The 22,603-nt window shown below is 39.9% G+C and overlaps 1 protein-coding gene across 1 annotated transcript in view; it reads right to left on the bottom strand.

Annotated features, from left to right (window-relative positions):
• Positions 1 to 13,169: 13,169 nt before the first annotated feature.
• Positions 13,170 to 22,603, bottom strand: part of LOC103052468 (cytosolic phospholipase A2 beta) — a 30,994-nt gene continuing 21,560 nt past the window's right edge. The window contains exons 13-20 of the mRNA XM_007437707.4: positions 19,825 to 20,047; positions 19,537 to 19,654; positions 19,195 to 19,332; positions 17,215 to 17,313; positions 16,105 to 16,293; positions 15,661 to 15,830; positions 14,526 to 14,712; positions 13,170 to 13,593 (exon numbers count right to left, since the gene is read on the bottom strand). Coding sequence (XP_007437769.1) covers positions 13,385 to 13,593; positions 14,526 to 14,712; positions 15,661 to 15,830; positions 16,105 to 16,293; positions 17,215 to 17,313; positions 19,195 to 19,332; positions 19,537 to 19,654; positions 19,825 to 20,047 — 1,333 coding nt within the window. The 3' untranslated portion in view covers positions 13,170 to 13,384. The remainder of the gene's footprint in view (positions 13,594 to 14,525; positions 14,713 to 15,660; positions 15,831 to 16,104; positions 16,294 to 17,214; positions 17,314 to 19,194; positions 19,333 to 19,536; positions 19,655 to 19,824; positions 20,048 to 22,603) is intronic.

The raw sequence follows: 22,603 nt of genomic DNA, 5'->3' as shown, positions 1-22,603 counted from the left end.
CTCTTCTTAGACCAATCGGTGTCCTAGAAAAGACAACTGCGTCATCTGCATAAAGCAGCAGGGCAATGCTACGAACCCCTAATTTAGGTAGGTGAAAATCCGGGTGGTTTAGGTATCTCACCATGTCATTGATGTAAAAGTTAAAGAGTAAGAGGGCCAAGATACATCCCTGTTTCACCCCCTTTTGCACTTTAATTGGTTTTGAAAGAAACCCTTGCCTATTACATTTAACCTTAAGGGTGGTATTAGTATGTAGCGCCCGAATTAAATAGAGAAGCCTACTGTCTATTGATGCAGCTTCCAGCTTCTCCCAAAGCTTGGTCCTAGAAACAGAGTCGAAGGCTGCCTTGAGGTCTATAAAGGTAGCATACAATGATGTTATCTTGTTGCTGGAATACTTTTCTATCAGATGTTGAAGAACTTGACATTGTTTGATGGTATCTCGTCCCTCTCTGAATCCTGCCTGCCCATCTGCTATCAGGTTCTTCTGGACCATCCAGTCCTTGAGTTTTTCCTGTAAGTGTCTAGCATATAATTTGCTGATTGTGTTTGGCAAGCTAATCGGCCTATCGTTTGTAGGGTCATCCCTCCTGCCTTTTTTAAAGATTGGGACTATAATAGCTAAGCCCCAATCCTCCGGGATTCGTCCCGTCTTATCAATGTAAGTAAATAGGGATGCTAGCATCAGAGCCCACCATTCCATGAAATTTTTCAATGCTTGTAATCCCCACTAATCTCATTCACATTTCATTTCTGTAGTTCTGTAGAATTTACCACCACCCCTACCCATGAGCCTCTGTGTTTTGCAAGGGTGGAGTTTAGCTTGCTCAACCTGCTCTTTGCATGCAGCAAAATGGGATGGTAGAACTCTGAAGCCACAGAGTAGACTGTATTGTTTCAGCTTGAAGTAGGATTGACCAGATTTTGGAATACGCACACTTGTATTTAAAATTTTGCAAGGAAGGGAGGAAGAAAATGTGGCTCAGGCCAGTGTGTTGCATTACCTTCTACCTTTGTAGTGTTTAAATCTGAGAAGTATTTACCAAAATAGGTTCCCAGCTCAAATTTGGAAGGACCCAACCCAGCCTACTGTCAGAACTCTCATAGTCAGTTAACCATCCTGCTAAACTGCTTGCTTCATTTCTGCCATTACAAAGAAAAGACAGGGGGGTGAGAGAGAAGAGTTAGAAGGGGAACCGTTGGGCACAGATGGACTGTTATCTGTTTCTCAGGAATGCCCAAGGCCGTACCAGTGTGAGACCAGGAGAGAACCGGTGACATGCGCAAGAAAGACTGGGAGTCGGGGGGGGGGGGGTGAAATGGGAAAGGGGGTAAAATTGAGCTTGGCATGCATCAGCTTTTAGTTTCAGCAATGCTCTAGAACTGTACACTACTTCTCAATAAATGAACTTTTCTTTGAACCTACATTGGTTTCAATGGGAGTTGCTTTCATTGGGAACTGAGCATTGTAGTGTCTTACACCTACCATCTGAGAGTCTGGGAAATGCAGACAGATGCTCTCAGGGTCTTTTTAACACTCTGAGAGGCCCCAGGACAAGGCATTCATTTCAGTCCCTCCCTATTCATTTTCTCCTGGGCCAATGGAATATGAGGAGACACAACATACTGAAGTAAGCCTTGGGATTATATTTTAACTGATCAGTTTTGCTAGCTTGAACTAGAAGTATCACTCTGTGGCCCTCCATGTGCGGGGCACTTGCTCATTTGCTCGTCTCATTCAGAAGCCCTGGATATAGTGAAGCTCAACGCTTCTGGCTGCAACATAGATGTACTGGAGTCACCTGGCATAGTTTACAGTACATGAAATCTGTGGTATGTTTCAAATCATACCTTGCCTTTATCCAGCAGCTTTTGAAGAATTTATTGCCCTACTTTCTCACACCCTTCCTGTCCATTTGTCAAACTTTAAATTGCTTGCTGCTTGAGGCAATCTGCCCTTCTTTCTTTGTTTTGGCTTACCTTACAAAACACTAAACATATTTACAATGAGGTAACAAATAATAAAATTGCCCTTATATTGAGAAACTGGGTTGCTCTAGCTATAAGGCAATGATACAATTTGCCTTAGGTGACCATGAACATAGGAAGCTATCTTCAGTGACATAACCCATTGGTGCCCCTGGTTCTCCACTCACTTGGAAACAGCTTTCTGAAGCCTCAAGAGGTTTTTTCTCCATGCTTGCTCATGGAGAAAATCCCAAATCCTTTTAGTTCGAAATGCAAGGGATTGGACTTGAAATCCAGCATAAAATCCATGGGCCTGGTTACTTAACTTTAAGACTTCCCCCTAGTTGCAAATGTGGATATCCCAGTAACAAACACAAACTTATCCATTATCACATTTTAGATGTTTTTGTTTGTCCTCAAAGATAAAAGGTTCATGGGTCATCTCTGCAGGAGGGAAACAAAGCCATTCTGAGTGGAGTGGGGAGGCAAAAACATTGTTCCATACCTATCATCATGTATGTTCCATGGCGGGTACAGTCCCATGGAAGAATTCTGCTCCAGAAGGATCCAGAGGCTCAAATACTGAAATCAATCTGCTTCTGTCAGTTTCTCCTGGATTACTGTGGGGGTAGGGAAAGACAAAGGCAAGGGCTTACTCTAAATTTATCCATGTTACATTCATATTACAAAATAAGAGTTTACCTTCCTTCCCTTGCTAGAAACAAGATATGCTTCTAGACTTTGAAAGGCAAAACAATCAGAAAACGATTTAAACTACTTTAGCTGAATGCTTCCCATCTGTACCTTAGGATGAGCTATTTCTTTTACACCTCTGACAGTGGTGTTGTGCGGGGGTCGGGAGCAGTTAAAGTCAAGATGGTGGCTATAACTGCACAAGTGCACATAGAAAGGGGCAGGGCTTGGAATGCAGTCATGGCTGCCATCTTGAGGGGTTTTTTTAGACCCCCACCTCTTTTGAACACTAGACCTGATCCTAGACCTGAGGGGTTTATTGTTTCCTTGAAAAATGACTGTAAGCACAAGAAGATTTGCGAGTAAGCTTGTCTGCCTTCACAACATTCTGAGATATGCAACTTCAAACAAAAATTCTAGTTTCCTTCCCTCTGATATTTTGAGATTATCTTCCTTGGTTCCTGGCTATTGCTGGAAGCATAAATGGAGGCTGTGGCCAGGAGACATTCACCATGCTATAGTTGGTACACCAGCTGTGTCCATACCAATAGTAGCTCTAACACCAGGACAGATTATTACTTTTGAGGATTACTTGGAAGTTGCAACTGATATAGAATGCAGCTGCTCCTGGCAGCAAGTAAGTACTATTATTGTACAGCCATGTGATATTTACATAGTGGCTGCTACAATTACTTCCAACTCTTTTCTTTTCTTTTTTCTTTTCTTTTCTTTTGAAATAACTTTATTAGGATTTTAAACAAGAAAGATAAAAACTAACAGAAACTAATATTTAGAATAAAGAAAAAGAATTTAAGACAGAAAGAAAAGACAAAGAAAAAAGTGCAGAAAATAAAAAAATATAAAGAAGTAACTTCAGATTTTCTTTTACAGCAGTTATAAGTATAAATGTAGATTAACCTCTTACTCTATGGTTACAGCATGATTTGCATTTTTTTCTATAATCTATTGTTTTTTCTAATCTTCAAAACAATATATCAAAACTTCCTTTTTTTTCTGTTTCATGCAAAAAGTCTATAAGGGGTTTCCTGTCAAGTGTTAAACTCAGTCTGCTTCCAATAGTTTTCCAAGTGCAATTCAAAGTTGGTTTTAGCCTTTAAAACCCTACATGGCTTGGTGTTGAGGTACCTGAAAAACCAGTACGGTCATCCTGATTGTAGGTCCTGGGCATTTCCTGTATATGAGAGGTAAGATCATCGAGGCCTTGGGCATCTCATTGACCACTCTGGCATATTACCAAGAAGCTGTGAAAACAGAATGGTCAACAGGGCCTTGTGTATGATTGTGCTGTGCAAATAACAATTCTTGAGAAAAAAGGTCTTTGGGGCTTAGGTTGAATGAGCCACGAAAAGGTGGGTTGGATAAACCTGCTGCTTGGGTAGTGAATTTACTGTTTAATTCTCAGTGAGGAAGCTGCAATCTAATGCGTGCTGATTTGAAAATAAGCTGCACTGAATCTAGTGAGACTCATTTATGGGTAAACATGCAGAAAGAGCTATAAATAACTAATATGATGCCCTTACTTACTTCTCAGTAGGCATGGAAGGGAAAGGGGTATGCAACTGATAGCCTAGTTTACTTTGGAATATCCACTTTAATTTTCTTTTCATAAATATTGGCACATAGGTGTCAAAACCTTTCCCATAATTTTTCTGTAAAAGGTTCTGTACTATCAGTGCCCACAGGGATGAGAAAGGGGAAAGTCAGACTGACAAAAGGAATATCACAGCATTGTGATGTAAACCCTTCCCCTTTTCTATATACTTTGTGACATCACACAGACGTTCAAAAGGGATGGAGCTTGTAGAGTGATGCCATAATGCTGCTTTCATCAACCTGATGAAAGCAATACGAACTCATGGATACTACTGTTCTCTACCCCTGGTGTAAATATAATGAAGTAAACATACAGAAATTATTATTTTGATGTCTGTTCGATTGGACTGATATGAAGAATATACCTTTGAGATGTGCTTGGGCGGAGGAGCAAAAATAAGTTGTTGTGTTATACAAGGCGCACTGAAATAACAATGTCCCTATTTCTAATACTGAAAAGTCAGCAGTAAAGCTGTGCAGAGCTTCAGATTCAATTCCAAAAAGATGTTTTGGAGTGTATGGGAGTATGACTTTAGTGACTGTCTTCAACTCTTTAAAATAACCACATCCTTTCCAAGCAGCAGAGGAACAAAAGTCCAAGAATGATAGATCAGAGACTAGGAAGACAAGAATGGGCCATTCCCACTGAGTTTATGACTGTGATGCATTATGGAACAACCTCTCTCTGGAAATTATATTGGCCCTCATGATGTTGCCTTTTATTAAAAACAGAACTGTTTCGCACAGCCTACGGAGACATGGTGCCATCTGTTTCTGGCTGTGTGAATGGAGTTTATTATGTTATTTTTGTTTAATTGTTTTTAATTGTGTGTCATGAACATTTTAATGTACTATTGCTTATCGTACAGTTACACTGTTAGAAGCCTAGAGAACCTTTTGATTGTGGCAGGTACTAATCCAATAAATAAATAAATACTAATCTACAGTATAAAGCTATGAATGCTACGAAGCCAGACTATATCTTACATTTGCCTATCTAGACTTTAAGACTTTAATCTGAGACTTTAACCTCTCCAAGACGAGGCTACAAAACAAAGAGTCTTTTCAATGGGGCTGTCCTGTGGTGGAATGCCTTTTCCATTTTTTAAAATTTATTTTTAAAAATATATAAAGAGCAAAAAGAGAAAAGGAGAGAGAATCAATCATGGGGGGAAAAAAGAAAATGCATTAAGAATTTACAACATAGAAAAATTGCCTAAAGAATTTACAAAATATTATAAGAAGCCCTTTCACTATTGGTCCCATTCAGTTGGAACAAATATAACCATATCTCAGTTTAGCACTTTAAGAACTAATGTTAGAATCAGATCAGACATTGACAGAAGCAGCCAACATAGCAAGAGTTAGCAGTTCCTAATTAATCTGAAGCAGTCCATCCTTACATTTATGGACAGTCAGACAAAATCTGGTGTCTTAAAAGCTTGTTGAAAGAAATCCAAACATCCAAAATGGCAGAAGGCTATGTGCAGAATTATAATACATGCATGATTTCCAGAAGCACGGACTACCTTAACTCAGTATACTTTGTAGGAATATAAGGCTTGGGGATACTTAACGGAAATGCCTTCTTCAGGTAGGCCTACCTGGTGCCTACATTATGGCCATTTGGCATTACTGAAGATTGTTTCCTTTTCTCCACTGTTTTAAAATCCATGCTAATGGTTTTACAACTTCACACTATTAGATGGATCCTGCTAGCACTGTGATTTTTATACCACATTACAATGATTATTGCTGATAATTTGTAACTTGCTTATTGTATTGCTTTCTGTGTTGAGTTTCACTTGGATCTTATTTCTTGCACTGTTTGTGTGCTGACCTTTGGACAGATTTACCTTCTTATAACATGTTTTCATCAATTTGTCCATCACCCAGAAAACTGTCTAGATACAACATCAATCAATTAAGAGCAGTCCTTAAGTTCGCTAAGAATCTTATCTCTCCTTGAAAGGATGCTCCAACCTTAAACATCCTTAAAACTTTTCCTCCATGTTAAATTTGTAAATTAAACAAAAGCAAATGCCAGAAGATGTTGTTCCCTGCAAATGTGAAGAAGTGGAGCACAGGAAGTACCAGGTGAAAAGAAAATAAACTGATCTCTGCAGTTACCTGTAGATATCATTAGTGCTGATGTGAACTTCTCATAAACTATGCTGTAAATACGGTGAGCCATTTTAATTATATGTCCTGATCTGGCAAGATCAGCAGATGTTACTGGTCCATATATTGCAAGAGATCGAGAGAGAGAGAGAGGATATGTGTGCTCCTGAAGAGAGAGAGAATCATAACCAGCTGCTTTTGTTCATTAGTTACCATTTCTACATGGGCATTCATATGTGCCTCAGCTGAAGTTTGTTTCACAACATCAAGACTTGAGTTTATTACACAGTCAAGCAACAAGAGAGCCAGTTTGGTCTAGTGGTTAAGGCACCAGGCTAGAAAGCAGTTCTAGTCCTGCCTTAGGCATGAAAGCCAGCTGGGTGATTTTTGGCCAGTCACTCTCTCTCAGCCCAACCCACTTCACAAGGTTGTTGTTGTGGGGAAAATAGGAAGAGAAAGGCATATTAGGTATGTTTGCCACTTTGAGTTATTTAAATAATAAAGGTGGGATAAACAAGTCTAAGAAAAGTCATTGTGGTTTGTAAACTGTGGTTCATGGCTTAGCATTATGTGGGAATCAGTAAACTATGGCTTGTTCAGCAAAGCATGCTTAAAATAAACTATGGATTGGCATAGTGTGTAAACCCAGACAGTATTTTCATTTGCCCAAATTTCTGAAACTATAAGATACCTGAAAACCTTACTGTTTAAAGTGGCATACAGAGTATGTGGATGACGGTCTTGCACACATTAAACAATTTTCCATTCCATACCACCCCCCAAGGGTTAACACTGGTCTTGTAAGTAATGAGAAGTCATTGCCTCTCACACTTGTTAGGAATCCGTTTTGTTGCTCTGAAAAAACAGATCTAGTAGTCTCCATAGCTTTATATGGTAATTTTATTTATGAGAAATATGTGCACATCCTCCTCCTCCTCAGTTATTTGGTAGATTTATATGCTGCTTTTAACAGCTTTGGGCAGCTTATAAAAATACATGGAATGCAATAATAAATACATAATTAAAAACAAGAAATATAAAACAGTAAGGTATTAAGACCTGGAATGAATAAAGGTGTTTTGGCCTTCTGCTGAACTGCAATAAAGAGAGCCAAGAGTTGAATTAAATGCATGCCTTTGATCACTGTGGCTCCTGCCTCTGAACAGGTTCAACTCCCTTTCCTTCAAAGTGGCTGCTCACAAACGCTTTCAGGTAGTTTTGTTTTCTATGGGTTTGGTCTTTTGATCACCATGAAGCTCTTTAAACTCTCTCTGGTCTGTTCATCAAAGACTGCTCACTTCCAGACAATGAATGTAGTGAAGTGAGGCTTAATTTCAGTCCAAATGAAATCATAATCATGATAAGCATTCCATGTCCATAATGGATTTTCCTCACTATTAAGAAAGCATGACTGGGGCACTTGGTTACAGGCTCTGGGCCAGCCTAATAAGGGAACTGCTGAAGCCTTCTCCCAAGTCTGAACACAGCCTTGACCAATGCTACTATTGTTCTTCACCTGTCCACTGATGCAGTCCTAAAGGCTAGGATACAAATAATTCCACCCAAAAGAAAAGCTGGGAAATAGAATTAGGCAGCTCTACTGTGATGCATGGGTAGGCAAACTATTTTGAAAAACAGCCAAGAAATTTAACAGAGGGCTGTTGGCTCCCAGGCGCAAGACAAGAGGGGATAATCAGTTTCCAGAACATGGAGGAGGACTGGGGAAGCCAAACACAGGGGGAGTTCAGTTTAATGGTAGTGAAGGAAGGATGAGGCTACCTTGCTTCAGAGCCTCTGGGGCTGATACTGCCAGGCAGACTTCATCCCTAATATACCATTAAGATCAGGTGTTCCCCCATGTCTGGTAAGAAATTTTAAAGGCATGTTAGGGGCATTAGGGTTGCCATGGTGGTAATAATTTAAAATATGGCTACCATAACAGGCATGGCCATTGTACAGCAAAAGCTAAGTGGGGTTATAGCCAAGGATAGTATCCACAAGCCTAATGGTGCCACAGGAACCACACTGGAGACACCAGATTGAACTTGTGGACCTTTAGGATACTGATCTTCCCTTTGCAGGCTTTCTGCCACCTTTCTCACTTGGCTAAGGGTCTTTCCAAAAGCTATGCTGCTCTCAGTGAATGAAATAATAACTTCCATTGTGGAGAAAGTGACTTCCCATCATGCAAGTGCCAAGGCCAGTTATCAGGAAACTGATTCCCAGAAAGTACAACAGAGCTGGAGCAGCCTGGGGTATCACAACAAGGCATATCATAAGACTTGACCTTTGTCCCATTTTAAACATCCCTTTAAAATGAGTCCATTGTTTTTGTCTTCTTCAAAAAGTTGTAAAGACCCCCTGTTGAGGTTAACTCCACTTATCAATGTGTAGGTTCTAGATGAAGCATAACTTCCATCGTTCCTACAGTCAATGTACTCTTTTCTGCAGAAAATCTGGTGCTTCACACAGAGGGGTTTATCATTCTCAATACAAGCCATTGAGAAGAGCAATTCCCCTGAAGATGTTCCTGATCTTGGAAGGAGAAGAATGTAATGTATCTCTCCCACAATTTCACTGTGCTTCTCAGCACTTTGATTCCAAATGCTCAGTATGGCAGATCAACATGCACTTGGTCTCTACTTGAGCATTTTGATACAAAGAGCCACAAAAGTACACATCTCAAGCCCTTCAACTCAGCTTCAAGCTCCAGGCAAGGCTCAAGGTGTCCGCCTTTCGATTAGATTAGAAATTCAATGTCGTGTAGGTAAGTACTACTTTTATTATAAAGTTATAATGACAGAATTTTGCAAGTCTGAATGCGCCCCCCCCCCCCTTTATCTCCATGAGAACTAGGAGGGGCTTGTCTGAGACATTTACTCATGTTACTTTCCTACCCTGGGCTCAGGCCTTTTTATCTGACTGTTGTCTCATCCTCTTGTCCCTCAAGGCCATTCTCTCTATCCTCTACACAAGCATTTGCCTTGTTCCCACTGCACTTCCAAGGTACTCCAAGCATACATGAGAGATTAATCCCATCCACCTTTATATTCCAAGTCTGGGAAGAAGCTCACATTGAGTTTTAGAGGTATGGAATATGGTGAGGAATAGTATCTATCCCCAGGGGGAACCATCTTGGTAGCCACACATTTTTGCTAGACTACTATAATTAGACAAAATGGATGTATCCCTTTGTATACATAAACATTACATCTAGTATTCATGGCAATAAATAATGCCTTTATTTGTATTGGCCACACCTACTCTCTTATAGTCCTCTCTACCAAGAAAAAAAGAGGCCATGTGGCATAACATCAACTGGGAAAACCTGAAGATCAAGCTGTCACCTTGAACCTTGTGGCCTTTTGTTATTAAAATCATAGTTAAAAGTTTCTCTTAATTGCATAATGAGGCTAAACTAGCTGATGACATTTTTATGAGGAACATGATGTTTTTGAACAAATCCTAGCAAATTCTATTTGGAAACACTGCTTTTACTTGACTCATAAATTTCTGCACCTGAAAGATGCTTCAATAGGTTCTGGAAGTAACATCCATTCCTCAGTTCTCCCTGACAATCTGTATCCAGAGCTATATATTCAACAGCACAGATTTACAGTATTTACTTACTTACTTACTTACTTACTTACTTACTTACTTACTTACTTACAAGATTTGTACAGCCACCCATCTTAAACACAACTCTAGGTAGCTCACAACAACAATAAAACCCAGTAACTATAAAATCATAAACCATAAAAACAAAAGCCCGGCGTCTCAGTCATCCCCCTTGGGATGTTCTACAACCAACTCCAGATATCCTCATTCTATCCCAGTGCCTGGGTAAAACGCCAGGTCTTGATGGCCTTCCAAAAGGCTAAAAGGGTGGGGGCCTTCTGAATCACTGGGGGGAGCCTGTTCCATAAGGTAGGGGCAGCCATGGAAAAGGTACACTTCCGAGGTCCCGCTAATGGCAGGATTTCTGGGAAGGGACCTGGAGCATGCCTACCCTATCTGATCTGGTGGGGCAGGCAGATACTCTCAGGGAGAGGTGTTCCCACAAATAACAGATGACAGTATGTTGGCCCTGTTTGTGTAATACACTTAGCTAGGTCATGAGTGGGATAGTGTGCCATGCAAACATCCTATAGTGGCTAGCTGACTCAGTCAAGTAATGGCAAAGATGTTAACTTTTAACCCTAAATAGCTTCAGGCCAGTTAGGGTTAGAGTATCTCTCCCATAACCTGTGTCATATGAGCAGCTGAGTGTGTAGGCATCCGTTCCTGACCATGATGGCACCATAATGACAAAAATGTGCATTGTGATAGCATGAGCCAAACTCTGCCCTTTCATATTTGAATTTTGATATCGCTTGTAAGTACATAAGCGGCAGTTTGCATCATGATGCACCTTTCCTCACTTGCAGACATCTATGACTGACCAGTGATTAGCTGACATCCCTGCTTTCAGAATCTCTCTAAAGTTCCCATCTATGTGGCCATTTTAGTTTCCCACAGACACAACCTTGGAGCTACATGAGGGCAAAAGGGAACAGAAATGGGAATGGGTACAGGCCCCAACCTAGACTTCAGGGGTCCTGACCCTGACTGTGACACCATCTATTATTTTTCTTACTTCATTTTGCTCCGGCATGCCTGATTGTATGCTACTGATATGGAGTTAAAGTAAATAACAAATCATGTGAACACAGTTCTAGTATCTTTAATGGCTTTACCTTATGCATACATCAAAAAGTAACAACCCACTTAACGTGGGGTTAAGCCTGTGACAGAAAGAGTTACCTGACCCATTCAACTTATTTAGGAAGATAAACTTAACCCAAGCCAGACCAAGTTATGCATAGGCTTAAATTATCTTCATCCACTCCATCCGTTGCCCGTTTGCCTTGCTGCTGCCTACTGCTGCCTACTGGTAGGAGGGGTAAAAAGGGGGGTTTCAATCACAGTCACCACTTGATTTTTGGGCTCCCCACCCCCACGCATATGTCTCTGCTGCCTGGCTAATAGGAAGAGGGCTAGTGATGTCATGAAGCCTTGCCAAGACTTTCCTGATGCAAAGGCATAACAGGCATGTCCTGGAGAAAGTAGGTGGGGCTCCAAGAAGCCCCAAACTAGTGGTTTTTTTATCTAGTTGCTGTGATTATACCTTAACAGAACCCCCCATGAAGAGAATGTACAGTATTAGGTTAGTGACTGAGTCATGCATGTTAGGGAAGCAGGGCCATTAAATGAAGCTAAATTTTAAGAGAGAGAGAGAAGAGAAGAGGAGAGGAGAGGAGAGGAGAGGAGAGGAGAGGAGAGGAGAGGAGAGGAGAGGAGAGGAGAGGAGAGGAGAGGAGAGGAGAGGAGAGGAGAAAGAAAGAAAGAAAGAAAGAAAGAAAGAAAGAAAGAAAGAAAGAAAGAAAGAAAGAAAGAAAGAAAGAAAGAAAGAAAGAAAGAAAGAAAGAAAGAAAGAAAATGGGGAAGATCCATCAGGAAATTATCACTGAGGGAGAAGTATCCAGCCCATCCTCCATAGTATTTTCCCAATTTAGCCTTTCCCCTTTCCCTTGAAAGTTTGGGAAGAAGCCAACAGATACCAGACCTGTTAAATAATAAGTAGCACTGAGAGGTCAAACAGATTGGATATAAAAAGAAAATAATGTAGGTTCTCAGCCTTTTTTTTTTTTTCTCATGTCTAAGGCTGATGGATTTCCAGATTCATAGATTTTTTAAATGATAGAACAAACTTTTAACCAGTTCCTTAGGAAACACTGCCATCTCGTGTTTAAGAAATGAGACTTCACTGAGACGATATTACAGCTTCTAATCTACATACACCAGATTTTCCTTTCTCAGCACAGCAACATCCGTTATTAAACAGATTAATGCCTATGGTGCTACATAATTGTACAGCCATTTAATAAGGTTCTTTAAAAAGACAAGTCATGTTTATCGCATAACTAAAAGCAGGCACACAGCTTTATGGCATTTAACATGCCATTAAATCAGTGTTTCTCAACCTTGGCAACTTTAAGATGTGTGGACCTCAACTCCCAGAATTCCCTAGCCAGCATGCCAGAATTCTGGGAGTTGAAATCCACATTTCTTAAAGTTGCCAAGGTTGAGAAACACTGCATTAAATCATGTACCTCTCAGCCAAAGATCTATACCTCTACAAATGCAATGATTTCAACTTATTACAAAAGAGGAAAAATTATGCAGATTGGACATTGTTTATGTGAGATTACATCTCATTTGAGGTACAGGCTGGAAGATGATAAACCTCCTCTCCCATCAGATAAAGGAGGACATGATCTGAGTGGATCCTATTACAGGGAGTGCTGGTGATATTTGCCATCATTTTTTAATATTCATACTTCCCCTGAATAAGTATAAGAGAGGAGACTTTAGGATTTTTCACTATTGCAGTAATGCAGACTGGATTTGCAAAGCCATGTCTATAATTTCTACTTTAAATTTTCATCACATTTTATTATTCTCATTTTTGTTTTTCCTACATTAATTCCTCAAAAATATTCTCATTTTTGTTTTTCCTACATTCTTCCTCCATATTCTCATTTTTGTTTTTCCTACAAAGTTTATTTTCATACAGATTTTCCCCCATTCCCTCTCTGCAACAGCTGAGAGATGAGGCTCTCAGAGGAGGCTCACACAATTGCATTCTGAAATCTAAATGCAAATTCACATTTAAAAAAATGTGTTATGAAGGATAAAGGGCAGACAATAATTAGGACACAAGGCAGTGTCTAATAACCAACTATAAAACAAAAATTCTATTGACAAAGTAGGAGAAACAGTGATGATGATAGTGATGATGATGATGATGATGACGACGACGACGACGACGGAAAAATAGAAAACAAATATTCCTAGGTGCCCCTTTCAACCATTTTCCATTTTATGTCTTTGGAAATGAGCAGAGATTAATTCAAAAATCCACCAAGATGAATTTGGGATGATGGCTTTATTTGTTGCTGTCTTTTCTTCTTTTTACCGCTACCATCAAGGCTTGCAAAATCAATTCTTTGTTATTCTGGATGTTATAGTCACACAGATTTATCAGTTTGTTGAATTCATCTTTACTGTAAGTCAGATCAGTCATCTTATATGGTGACATGTCACCAGCAAAATTCACCATTCCTTCAGCCACTTCTGCAGAGGTGCGCTTAATCCCTGCATAAAGCAAAATAAAAATAAAAAGTGAGAGATTGACATTCATTTAAAACAAGAATGCCCAAATGATGTTATTAAACTCATGCTGTTGTCCCAACACAGGCCTGAAAATCACAATTCAGGACCATCTGCAGGGAAGGGTCAAAAAAGTCAAGATGGCATCTACAACCAAGGCCCTCTCCCCTTTTTATGGATGTTGTGGAGCTCCAGGGTATCCACAGAGAACTCCATTCATGTCCACCAAACTCCATGGCATACCTGATTCTGCTTTTAATTAAAATAAGCCAGAGTTGTAGAAAGGTCCTGAGATGCTAGATTATGAGAGTAACCAGTTTGCTTCAGATAAATGGGTTCTTTGTGCTTGGCCATCCACCATGATAAGCATTCTGTGAATAAGTCCATCATAATGTCTTTTCAAATAATGTCTTTTCAAAATTCCAGGGGTGCCCACTGGACTCATAGTTAACATGAATAGAGACTTGGAGGTGATTTTTGCCAAACAAGAGAGAAAGTAACAAAAGGCCCCATGTATAGAGTCATAGTTTAAACCTAGCTTGTATGAAAAGACACTGACTGCAAAAAATATTGCATGCTTAATTAACTAAGCATGGTGGCCATAACATTCATTTAGATCTCTATTGGACTAAAACGTCTGGCTACATCCATTTTAAAAACGAACATTTGTTATCAATTATTTTCTCTACTGCAGTTTAATATTGGCGATAAGCTTTTATTTGAACATTCTTATGGCATCAAAAACCCATAATAAAAAAGAGAAGCAAGAGGTATTGGAAAGTACAGGCTGGGCACAACATCGTGATGCATGCCATAGTCTTTAGGAACATTTTCCTATGTCACTGAGTAATTAAGTTTTAATTAGGCTGGGTGACTGAGGTATGTGATAGATTGTTGCTAAACAGCCAAATACTAACCAGGTTTTTTATATTTCCTGAAAGAATCATTCACCAATGGGAAGTGAAGAACAATTGGAACATTGGGGTTCTCCTTGTCTTCAAAAACAAAGCACTCTTTTGGATTTTGCCTGTCATCTTCAGTCAGTATAACTTTAGGAAAAGGGATGTTTTGATCCAAGCAGTATTTGCCCATCTGTTCTATAGACTATAGAAGAAAAATAAGGGAATTCAAATACAAAAATAAGGCCAAATTTTTTCCCAACAGTTTACATCTAGCTTCTTCAAACCCAGCTACGGTGTAATGCTTTAGGCCACAGAGTCTGATTTGCTCTTTGGCAATATTTGGCAGTGTTTTAATGTGGTGAGATCACTGAATGTGCATGTCCTGTTGGCCAATATTTGTTGCACTGATCTTGCCAAAAATTCATAGATTTCTTTTTTCTTTTAACAGACATTTTTACAATTAGGAATCGGTTTACATTCTACAATTAAACGTTTAGTATCAGCAAATTTTACAAGCAGTTCTGTAATTCATACAGTGAGAGCAGCCGCTGAGAAGCAGAACTAAAATGTGCTTTGGGCAGAGCTGCTGTAAATGGAGCTGCCAAAAATGGATGAGTTTGCTGGCACCTTTAGAGGAATTCGAGCCCGTTTAGTGATTGACCAAGGACCAAAGAGCCAAACAAAAATTAAGGCAATAGCCTAAACTGGTGTTTCTCAACCTCAGCAACTTTAAGATGTGTAGACTTCAACACCCAGAATTCCCCAGCCACCCTGGCTGGGGAATTCTGGGAGTTAAGGTCTACACAACTTAAAGTTGCTGAGGTTGAGAAACACTGGCCTAAACCAATCATCTTTGAAACTCTGCTTAATATCCTGAAGAGGATTAATGAGAGAGAGAGAGTGGAAGAAGAACTGGGAGAATAAGGTATGTGAGGGAGATGCTACAAAAGAACAGTAGCAGTAGTAGGAGGGAGTGATGTAGTTTAATGAAGGATTAGCTGGGATTCCACTTTGCATCATATTTAAGTTATAATGTTATCCTCTTCAGATACCATACAGAAATATTGGTTTTGTTAGAATGGATTTGTATGCCTAAAATAATGTAATAAAATCTTATGCCTTCTTCAACTATAAATTAGGATAAACTTACAGTAAATCTGGTCTCCAGCAAGTTATAGTCAAATGATAAAATAACATCCACATTCCTTTCCTCTCTTAAGAGGGGAGGGCAGCTAGTATTGATAAAGTATCCAGCATCAACCAGGCATAGTTCTTTTTCCAATGGAGTGAGGTGGTTAGGATTCTGGTCTAGATTATTATCTGAAAGGCAGGTAATTTTTGTTACTCTTGATCATAAAAGGCATATCTGATCAATACTGATTAATGAAATATTCCTGGAAAAGGAGTTGTTAGATAAAAGCAGAAACATCTACCTTCATCGAAATTTCACAGATTTAAAGGACTCCAATGGGAACACTGGTAGTCAGCAGAGGATCTCACATGACCAACTTTGGTAAGGATGGATGGATGGATGGACCCAATGCCAATAGAGTTCAAGGTGATTTATCCAAAATTTAAGGGCTAAATTATTTACCTTGCCATGTCGAAAAAGTTTTGTGCTGGTGATAATTCTTGTGCAATTGGAGACCTCTCAGGAAGTTCGGTTTCAGTTCTCCTACTGGACGATGAGTCAGAACTCGATTGATGATGCTAGATATACTTTCTGGCAGAGTAACACAAGTTGTCTGACCTATGGAGGGCTGATCTGAAGAAGGACCATCATCTTTGAATGGAACAACAGCAACAAACATATACTATGAGAAACTCTAAAGGGTACCATGCATATTGACTGTTTCACTGCAATCACCTAATTGCCTTTTGTTCATAATTACGCTAAATTATCCTAAATAACATAGGCTTTACTAAAGATCTTGATCATTTGTTTTGTATCTATCATTAATAGCACAATGTCATCCTTTTAAAAATAAGAACTACCTTTAAAACTGAAAGAGAGAAACAATTGTGGGCAGGGAATGTAACTCCTAATATGAGAAGACTCAAGTTGCCATCAGACAGGATACAAAGTGATCTGACCAAAGGAACCTACCAAATAAGACTTTTAAAAAATAAACCCTCTTAGATTATCAAAGGTTCCAGTATACCTATATCAATGATTCAAGTGGAAATTGTGACATCTGTCCATGTTTTTCTTCCAATCTGATCTACTCTTAAGATTCCAATCCAGGTAATCTGTCTATTGACTGTCAGAAAGGAATGTCATACTTCCACAAATGGTCTTGTGTAAAAACAGCAAACTATGCTGTCACAAAACACATATACTTATGGTTGCAGCCAAATTGTTGAAATTAATGAAAAAGTCTAGTATAAAGTAGACTACTGTAGTGCTTTCTTTGTGAAGCAGAAAAAGCAAACCTGGATGTCAACAAAAGCCTCCCCCTCCCCAAATTTTGGGAAGGACAGGAGTATGAACAACCATATGGGTTGCTTATTGATTTAGTTAGAAGATATACAGTAAAGAAATCTTCCCTAATCTGATATCCTCCAGGTGTGATGGTAGTTCAACTCCTGAAAATGTTAAGTAAGTGAGGGAAAGCTAAAACAATAGTCATGGCCTTTGCAGAGTCTCTATATTGCAATCAGTATTGTGGTCAGTACAATAAAATAAATGGTACAAAGTTATTACCATCACTCTTTTCCATCCCTGGAAAAGGCTTCTGCTGCCACAACTTATATAAATTCCAGATATCCACCAAATTCAAGGAAAATATATTACTCCAAATTCCTGAAAATGTATGCAATATAGACACATTAAGTTCAGTACTTTCCTTTGTCATTCAAATCACTTCCAACTAATCCACTTATTACAATACTGAAGAATCTTGTTCCGTGAATAGCAATGGACAAATCTGTCATCTTGGCTTTCTTTCAGTTTCTGATATTCCAGACTCAAGGCCACTTTGCCCTGTTTCCACATCAGGAAATGTGTTTTTAATTCAACATTTTTCTGTGTGTTCTTTGAGTTGTGGATTGCATATTAGAATTCGGGAAAGTGTAGAGGCATGTTCTGATTCTCATGCAGGTTTGAGAATAATGCACTGACTAAATTATGCTACAATCCAAGCCTAATTTGGCAGGGAAGAAGGTCATTTCTACATGTGAATTACCTTAATTTTTTACATTTGAATACTATAGGAATATGGGTCCCAAGTGAAGTCATCCAAATCCCTCAATTGCTACAGAAATTCCATGCAGCCACTATTAATACCTCCTCATCATGCTAACAGAAGACTTGCCTGCATTCCTCAGAAATCCTGGTTGGATCAAGACTGTATATTTTCTAGAACAGTGGTAGCTGCTCTAACCCAAAAGGAATTCCACCTTCCTAATCTCAGTGGCAACCACTGGGCAGGACCGCTGCACACCAATGATGCAGCAATTCTTTTGTTCACCAGGTGGGCCATATGAGAAGTCTATGGACTTTAGCAGAATATTGTAAAGAGGAAGGGTCAACCACTCCAAAATTATTTTATTGAACATTGCATGGCAGATGGACTTTGGTGCTATAGCCAATCACCAGTGGTGGGTTTCAACTCAGAAACCCTTTATACCCACCAACTACTTATTCCATTTTATTTGCCCAGCACACTGTGGAGTTTTTTGGGTGAGGGGAGCTTATTTCAAGGTTTTGCCTTCTGCAGTATTAGATGGGAGGTACAAGAGTATCCCATTCACCAAGAGATGCTGCCCTTGTGGTTACAATGAATCTGAGATTCTAACTCATGTATTTTTTCATTGTCCATTCTACAGTAATATATATGCAGGAGTACTTTTAGGTTTCCAAACCCAAATCAAATCTATTGCAAGAGAGAGATTACTTGTTTCTTATTCTCAGATTGGAATCCTACCATGCTAAGTTTTTATCTGCAGCAATTTCCACGAGAAGGCACAAGATGTCTGAATCTTAGAGTGGAGGCTTCTCTAAAAAAAACACTGTTTCTTAATTTTATGTCACCGTTTCATTGCTTCTGTTTTATTTCAATGCTCTCTCTGTGTTTTATATTGCTGGTCATTGACTATAATTACATTTAATAAATGTTTAAAAATAGAAATGCAATTGTGAGTAAATAGGCATCCCATTGTCCCTAATTTCTTTCTATACTTCTTCAATGTACATCACTTTGAAGAAGATTTTGGAAATGTTCCATTATAGAAACTCAATGAACTTTTGCTTTAGCCTATTGGCATGTCACTCTTTCAGCATTTCACACATGACTGGGGGAAAATTAAAAAGGGGAAACAATGGGTAGATCAAGGGAGTAAACCTTTTTGTTTTCAGATTGCACATGGTCTTTGGGCAACTTCCAGGCCAGAGATGAGTCTCAGACGAACTTAATTTTGAATCTAATTTGAAGTGAAATTGCCATATCGCAGGTTCGTCTTGTTAAAGTCGGGCATAATGGGATCTTGCACTAGTTGCTCTAAAGGATTTAGAGGATGAATTAACCTTTTTTGCTTTTAATCTGCCAGAAAGGTTCTAACAAATTCAGCTTCATTCAGAGAATTGCTCTTGACTGGCAACAGAGTTTGAAGATGTCATTGTTAGAATCAGTATGATTATTTTTCTTATCAAAAGCTATTTTTTCTCTTATCAAAACAAAGTCACCTTCCAAATAGCAGATCCTTGATTCCGGTCTTTTTTTCAACAGTTTTCCCATAAAGAACTCACTTCCAAAATCTTCAGAGCAAATGAAGGCCCCATATTTAGAAAATCCCACTTCATAAGGGGAAAATTCACACCATTCTATAACATGAAGGAGAAGTAAAACATTGAGATGGCTACAGCCTATTGTCTAAAGTCAAGAAAGAAGAGAGATAAAAAGAAAAGTGTTCTGCATCATTAAATAAATAAAACAGATTTGTTACTCATTCATCATATTTTTGGCTACTATCCTGAAATGACTTACACACTTGTGATAGTCATTTTCAAAACTGTAAAGCTAGTAACCTTTAAATTCAAAAGTGCTTCTGGTGTCCTCCTTCACACTGAGGGCCAGATAGATGGGTAGTGGATTTTGCCCCTGATTCACAGCCTGTTGTTGATCTGAGAGTTTGTCATCAGCCTGCTAAAGGAGAAGAGACAATGTTGTGAATCACAAAGAAAGCAAGAGTTCAAATTAAGTTTATTTTAAATTAAATAGAATTATGAAATAACAATGTTTCTCTCTCTTATCTATAAAGTTAGGGTGTCAGTAAAAGAGAATGTATTGAAGAAATGTGAGCCTTGAGCACTTACCTCATCATGGAACATACGATCAATTATAAGTGACCACAGGTCAGCGAAAGAAATAGAGTGCCCCTCTTGGGTTCGCTGTCTGAGCTCCACGTCATAGTGCTGCATTGCCTCCAAGGAAATAGCATTTGACTTGCTCCTGGCTATATATTCCTGTGCTCTATGGATTGGGCCCATAAGGTCTTTTTGAGACCAGTAACAGTCTTCATACAAACTTCTCATTGTCCTGTGGGAATATAAAGCCTTTAGGACAAGACGACAGTGCAATTTTAAAATGAAATGATCCTAGAACAAAGTGGCAATAAATTACAATTACAAAGTTTATGCTTAAGCATAAGCTTCATGCAACATTAGATGTGCTGACATTTAATCTGCCTCATTTGTTTGTTTTTTCTGTGGCAGCTGCAAGAAAATCTATCCATATTCAACATTAGGTCAGTCCAGGAAGAAGCTTTGCTGCCCCCCCCCCCACACTATTTATTATGAGCCCACCATGCCTGCTCCTTCCTAATGCCATTAATATTATAGAAAGGAAGCTACTACTGAAAGTGCAATAAACAATTTGAGGAGAAAAACCTTCTCCAGGTGACCTCATCCTGGTACTACTATTATGGAAAATGATTGTAACAGCAAGGAGGAATTGATGGTGTGCCCCATTTTCCTCTGTGCTTTTCTGTATAAAATGACTTCTTGACTCCATTCTTGTATGTAGCAAGGCTTGGTAAAAACCTTAGATTTCTAAAGTAAGCTTACCCCTTCTTCCTCCCCACCCCCTATTATGGTCGTTAAGCGAGGACTAGCATATAAACTTTAGACATCTGCCTACAGAGGAGCTTCAGCATAGGCCAGTCCAGGAAAGTACTATCCACTAGTCAGAATAATCTGGGGAACATCTGTTGTTGCTTCTATAATGGTTAGTATGTTGGGCTATAATACTTTGGTTGAGAGAGGAGCCAGGACACAATTCAGTTGTTTTCCTGGTGGGGGGAAGGAAATTGTGTAATTAAAGCATAGACAGAGACAGAAGTCTACAGCCTGGCTTCTAAAGCAACCTGAAAGTAGTATGCATTTAAATAGGATAGCAATAGCCATGAATTTTATTTGTGCTTCTGTCTCTCTGAAGTATAAAGTTAGAAGAGGGGTTGTGCATCCATCCTTGCCCTACTTGACCTGTCTGCGGCTTTCAATACCATCGACCATGGTATCCTTCTGAATCAGCTCAGAGGACTGGGGGTGGGCAGACTGTGTTGTGCTGGCTCACCTCCTTCCTCCAGGGCCGATTCCAGCTGGTGGTGGTTGGGGAGGAGAGATCCTGCCCTTGGCCCCTGTTATGTGGGGTGCCACAGGGTTCAGCGCTCTCCCCCCTCTTATTTAACATCTACATGAGGCCGCTGGGCGAGCTCATCCATCGCCATGGGGCGAGTATGCTGATGATACCCAATTATACATCTCTGCCCTGGCGAATTAAGCGAGGCTGTTGATGTCTTACCCCGGAGCCCAGAGACTGTGAGGGTCTGGATGGGGAACAACAGGCTTCAACTGAACCCTGGCAAGACTGTGTGGCTTTGGGTTTTGGGGCCTTCTGGTGCTAGGGCTATGCCATCTTTGGTACTGAATGGGGTTGCACTGCCCCAGGCAGACCCTGTGCACAATCTGGGGGTCCTCCTGGACTCATGACTCCTGCTCGAAGAGTTAGGAGGGCCTTTGCACAGCTTTGAATTGTGCACCAGTTGCGCCCATTCCTAGATCAGAGGGACCTAATCACTGTCACTCATGCCCTAGTCACCTCCCGTTTGGATTTCTGTAATGCACTCTACATGCCCTTGAAGAGTATCCAGAAGCTTCAGCTGGTGCAAAATGCAGCAGTGCAGGCAGTTACGTGTACCCCTAGGGTGGTACATGTTATACGTCTGTTCCACGAGCCGCACTGGTTGCCAGTTTGCTTCTGGGTCCAATTCAAGGTGCTGGTTTTGATCTTTAAAGCCCTTCATGGCATGGGGCCGGGTTACCTGAGAGACCACCTCTCCCCAACTACATTTGCCCATCCCATTAGGTCTGGCAGAGAAGGCATGCTGCAAGTCCCACCTGCCAGAGAATTACATTTGGCAAGTCCCAGAAGGTGGGCCTTCTCTGCCATGGCACCTGCCTTGTGGAATCTTCTCCCCCCAGAAATGAGGTTAGCTCCATCCCTCTAACATTCCGCAAGTCCTTCAAGACCTGGCTATGTGATCAGGCCTGGGGCTCCCAGGGGACCGGGGAGATTTTGCAATGGCCCTCTTGTTAATTTTATCTCCTCCTGTTTTGTGTGCTTTTACAGTTTTTTTATTTGTAATTGTTTTTATGTATTTATTCTTAAATTGTTGTACGCTGCCCAGAGTCGCTTTGTGTGAGATGGACGGCTAGATAAATATGATAAATAAATAAATAAATTTGATTTTTTTTATGTGCCTCTAAAAGGGACTATAAAATCCTCCTCAAAAGAGGAATATGGGGCGGGGGGGATGAACTGGTTTTTCCTGAGTTCTTATATACCAGTTTATATACTAGGAGCTCCAGAAATTACTTCCAAACTAGAGAAACATATCTAATGTTATCCCAAAGTAAGGTGCATTCTCCCTCTCTTTCTCTCTCTCTCTCTCTCACAAGCACACACACATACACACACACAGAGTGTTTTATCATAAGCTTCGGTGGAGGGTGACTACATGATTCTAAGATCGATGTTTCGGCAGATTGCGGTGTTCTTAACAGCTAGTCTGTCAAGTAGCTAACAAATATCAGA

Source organism: Python bivittatus, unplaced genomic scaffold (assembly GCF_059951505.1).
Source record: "Python bivittatus isolate LINGU-HERP-01145 unplaced genomic scaffold, Pbiv_v1 ctg000480_np1212, whole genome shotgun sequence".
Taxonomy (NCBI): domain Eukaryota; kingdom Metazoa; phylum Chordata; class Lepidosauria; order Squamata; family Pythonidae; genus Python; species Python bivittatus.
Note: the sequence above shows the minus strand (reverse complement) of the source record. Positions and strands in the feature narration are given on the sequence as shown.